The 5,000-nt window shown below is 35.1% G+C and overlaps 1 protein-coding gene across 1 annotated transcript in view; it reads left to right on the top strand.

The window, feature by feature from the left end:
- The window catches only part of LOC138042028 (uncharacterized), a 62,509-nt gene that overhangs the window by 26,915 nt on the left and 30,594 nt on the right, over window positions 1-5,000 (top strand). The window contains exons 9-12 of the mRNA XM_068887760.1: window positions 1,662-1,789; window positions 2,093-2,199; window positions 2,898-2,926; window positions 4,794-4,824. Coding sequence (XP_068743861.1) covers window positions 2,179-2,199; window positions 2,898-2,926; window positions 4,794-4,824 — 81 coding nt within the window. The 5' untranslated portion in view covers window positions 1,662-1,789; window positions 2,093-2,178. The remainder of the gene's footprint in view (window positions 1-1,661; window positions 1,790-2,092; window positions 2,200-2,897; window positions 2,927-4,793; window positions 4,825-5,000) is intronic.

The following is a 5,000-nucleotide window of genomic DNA, read 5'->3' as shown; positions in this document are numbered from 1 at the left end:
AAAATTCATCCAGTACTGTGTGAATGAATTGGGACTGTAATATTTTTAAAAATTTTACCAATCTTTCCACTACTTTTGAATAACAAAACAAAGTCCAGAAACTTACCCATTGAGGAGCTGATGGATCTTGTAAAACATAGGTCTCTGCTTCTACATAAAATGTAAATAATTGTGAAAGGATGGTATTTGATGTGCCTTGAAATTGTATTATTACAGTTAAGATTCCATTTTTTGCAAACTGCCCAGAAAACTACCAAATCAGGTATTGTACTGATAACCATTTCAGTTCAGTAGTGAGTGTTGAAAAATCAAGGTTCCAAGAACGTTTTCTTTACAAGGGGAATACATTTTAGTTTGAACAGTGATCATTCCAAGAAATCAGGGTCCAGCTGCATGTCAATTAAATATAATACCAACTTGCAATTGCACAGGTCTGTTTTGTGTCATCCTGTTCATTCTTCTTTCACTTCTTTCTCTTTATTTCCAATGTTGACCATGTACAGATTTATTCAATCAAGAGCTAGGTTTCAAACTCAAGCAATTCACTACCCTTGTTTCTAGTTGACCCCAAGAAATTGTGCCTGGTAGTTAAATGGTATGCAAGTCATTTTAACACATCACTTGTACACAGAACATTTTGTATGTACATATTTTGTAAATTTCAGTTAATACATGTTTTAAAGGGTATCTTAATCGCTTGTTTCACAATTAATTATATTGAGGGTGTTTTTTTCAAAACTTCGTGGGCCATAATCAACTAACTTTTAGCCATAAATATACCTGATAATCTAACGACGCTAACATTTTTCCAACTGAGTTAGGAAGGTCATCACACTAGTAATAACTATTATCGATTTTAACACAGTTTTGAGGTGATATTTAGATTTGACTACATTTGTATTTCACTTACCATCAGTTGTACTACAATTTGACAATAGTTGATCCAAATTTAGTGGACCTGCAGTTGAGGTTACTCCTGTTGAAAAAATGATGCTTAATATTTTATTAACTGGGTAATGGTGTTCCCTTTTAGATTAAACAAGGTAAGGTAATCTAAGTTCATTTATCAGTACAGCTCTCTTTCTTGGTCGTACATCTTAGTACATGTAACAGTAATAATTTCTCAACTTGTTCTGTTTAATTTGTAGTTGTATCAAGATTATTGATATATTTATTCATGGAAAGGAAAATTAAAGAGCAAGTTATTTGATTTTCATCATAACTATTTTGTCTAAAGTTGTTTACCTGAATTTGATCGCCAGGGAAGGTCTGGCAGGCCATAATCAAATCTGAGCTCTGTGTTTAATGGGATATCCTTTGCAGCAAAAAGGCATAAATGTATCTTTTTGCCAACTAGCATTTTCTTTACTGTACAGTTTGCCATCTTCATTGGGCTGTCATTTACATATCTCCCCAGTCCTTTAGAGAAAGTTGCATCTATGCTTTAACAGATAAAAACAAAGAAAACATGTGAAATTTATTCCCTTAATCAAGTCACGATACTGTAAGAGCAAATTATAATAGCTTTTTCAGCCATATTTCTTATTGGTGGTGACTGTGTCCGCTGGGTCAATGCCCAATTTACAAAAATCCATCTATTTTTCACCAGCTGTTAATGATCCATCATGCCAGATGTCACATGAAAAGGTTTCTGGTTTCAGGAAACAGAAGTCACTTTTACTTGGTGCAACGCAGGTTATCATAGTGTTGGCTGGCCCATTTCACTAAAAAATTAGATCCTCAGTGATGATGACGATTTCCCATGAGAAAACCATTGGAAAGTGTGCAGGCATGTTGATGATTCTTTCTTATGCAAACAATACAAAATTAGCCGGTTATTTTCAATTGTGGGATGTCAAGTTCTTTGTTTTTGCCCTATTTGCTTAATTAATGATTAACTAATGGTTTTCGCACCATCATTCAACTATGGGCTCACACAGTAAAAATAATTACCGGTAATTAACGTTTCACTGATTTGCTCTGATTTGAGGCTCATTAAGTGATCGGTTGACTTTCTGCACCCAAATTCGTTGTAAGTGAGCCTTGAAGAATTTCAGATATTTGGATATTGATTGCTGTGTCCCAACAATAGATACTCGCTGGACCTTCAAACTTGGTTGAGGAGAAGTAAATTTATCCATGAGGCCATCGTTGGAGTATTAGCATGACTTATGTCTGATGACTGATTTTATTGTCGAGGTGAGAGGTATGGTAGAAATTACTTTCCAGCCTTTCCTTTATTTTGGTAGAGGTGACATCCAGGGAAGCTGAGAAATCACTTAAATCACGATACGGTAGATCACGCAAATAATGACACAGAAAGCAAGCAACTTTTTGACTGTCACCATGGCAATTAACCATACATCTGACTTCTTTATTCATGAGAACTTTTTCATCTAAATATCTTTTTTGAGTCCGTTATTGGGATTCCCATACAAACCCTTATAATCTGTACTGTAATTGTATTTGTTTCACAGACTGATCAGCCCACTGCCAATTGGCTTGAATGATTTTTGGCTCATCTTGCAGTAACGTAATTTGACTGCAATGTAGTAAAGTAAGTTTTGCTAGGTAGACAGATATTTTGAATGGGAAAAGAAAATTCAGTTCCCTGAAAATGTCTATGTGGAGGCTCATCCTGCTAGTGTAAATTGTATAACATGAGGTTGGCAATGAACATACCAGTATGTTTTGTCTCTCCATTCAAAGTAGAAAAGGAAGCTTCCATTTTCTTCAGAATAAGTTCTTTCTCGTTGATCTGCCTCACTCCTGGTTAACAACTCGCCACGGTATTCCAACAGAAAGTCACCTTTCAAGAAGTTCTTTTGTGCAAATACTCCTTTCCCTATTAAAGGGGAATATGCATGGATTCTTATCCCTTGTGTTAATTATTCTAGTTATCTGATGGCATTCCAGAGAACATGAGGTACGTTCAAGTTTGATAAAGGTATGTATACCAGTTTTGTGCCCGGGGTTAATGGTTAACAATACGAATCGCTGAGTCAATAACAGGTTGAGTTAGCAAATTCAAACTTCTTGGCAGTACTAGTACTGTTATGTCAGAGGTAAGATAAAAAATATCTGCCACTGGGTTTTTGTCATCAGAACTGGGTGTGTTTTAGTCAACGGAACTTCCCTGCTTGTTTTGGATTAATAATCCAAGAAATCATTTTTCCCCCCAAAAAATAATGATGTATAGAATTCAGTTTGAGGAGGACTGTAATGTGTTCAAAGGAAAGGACTCAATGAATGGAATAAATGTACATTGTGCATATATATTTGAAGCTGGGGTTAGAGATGAAATGGAGAAGTGGTCCTCACACTTAATTTAACTGGACAATTATTTAAGCAATTGCTCTTATAGACACCTGAAAAATTCAGGTGGCTTCAATGGGTTGTGAACCCATGACCTCTGTGATGACGTTGCAATGCTCTACCAACTGAGCTAAGGTGTCTATAAGAGACAATTGCTTAATTGTCTGGATGTAAGTACAAGCATCACTTCTACATTTCGTAGCAGAATTATTATACCTGGCATTGCATCAGACTTTAATAGCTTACAACACAGGTTCTTCAGAAACTAAATACATGTATTGTTCATAAACTAGGTACGCTTAATCCAGAGCATGCAGGACTCAATTGATTTTTAAAAAATCAGTGTCATTTAGCCTGGATTTTCCTTGAATTATATTTCCTTATTAAATGCTGTAGGTATTTATTTTTATGAGGGTTGCAGACTATACTTATGTGTTTAAGTGAAAACCTACCAATGCAGTCGTTGATGAAATATTCTGCTAGACCAGGTGGATCAGTTTCGCTGGATATGCATCTTCTTGCAACATCCTCTGGTATCTCCTTTGTACTTCTCTGAATCAAATGTTCAATACAGTTTTGTGAAATTTGCTTAAATTGAAGCACAGGTACATGTAGATAAAATTTTATTTCCCAAAGAAGTCAGTACTATTAAAAGGATTCATGCCTTACTAGGAGCATTACTATTTCCTTTGTGGGTGATCTGGATTAGGATTTTCACTGATATCTTGTCAATATCTCTCCCAACCCTTCTCAGTGCATGCTGCTGGAAAATCAAACAGCTTCTTCTGGTAGAATATGTGTAAATCTGTTGACAATTTGTGGTTGTGCCAGAATGAAAGTAGACAGTCTATAGGGAAGAAATCTGTTTACAAAGATATCTTTGCAATTTTTATTTGAAAGATGTCATTTTTGCACTGAACTCAATTTCATTAATTTGTTTTTGTGTAGCCTGATTTCGTATTGTAATGAACACAAACAACTTTAATGCTATCAAAAGTTTGAATAAAAAAGATAGAAACCAATACTAGCGAGACAATTTTATCAAATTTAAAGGGCGCATGGTGTATTAAAAAAAGATTTTGTTGTGTAGGCAGTGTATATTCCTGTCCAGCGACCTGTAGGCTTTCAATCAGAGCTGAGAATCAGATTCATTTTTCCAACCAACAAAGCAAAGTACAAGGCAATTATTATTTGCTTAACCCTTTAACTCCCAATAGTGCCACTTGTAGATTTTACTCTGTCTAACACCAGACGATTTTACTCGTCAATGGGGAACCCCACGGGCTGAAAGGGTTAAGAAACAACATAATGGACATGTCACTTTATGATTCGCTCTAGTTGTAATTTAGTTTATTAATCTTTCGGGGACTTGAAATTAATAATAATATTGCTTTCAATACCGGTAGCAAGTTTTAATTTGTATTGTTGCTCCGTTGAGCTGTTGCTAATCCTATTCCTTTTTCCTTCTTTCTTTCCAGCTCTATTACAGTATGGACCACTCATCAAATTGTAAGTGTTGTATTAAATGCCCTTGGAAAGTATAAGGTTATTATAACTTTAGAATGAATATTATATCAATCGAAACGGAAACTGGAATAAAGAAATTACAAAACGCTTCATACACTACACTACCAGTACGTTTGCCATTAAAAATTTCCTGTATTCCTTGTTAACTGTACTGTAAA

This window comes from Montipora capricornis, chromosome 3, assembly GCF_036669925.1.
Source record: "Montipora capricornis isolate CH-2021 chromosome 3, ASM3666992v2, whole genome shotgun sequence".
Classification (NCBI taxonomy): Eukaryota; Metazoa; Cnidaria; class Anthozoa; order Scleractinia; family Acroporidae; genus Montipora; species Montipora capricornis.
The sequence above is the reverse complement of the archived record's forward strand: the minus strand, read 5'-3'. Positions and strand labels throughout refer to the sequence as shown.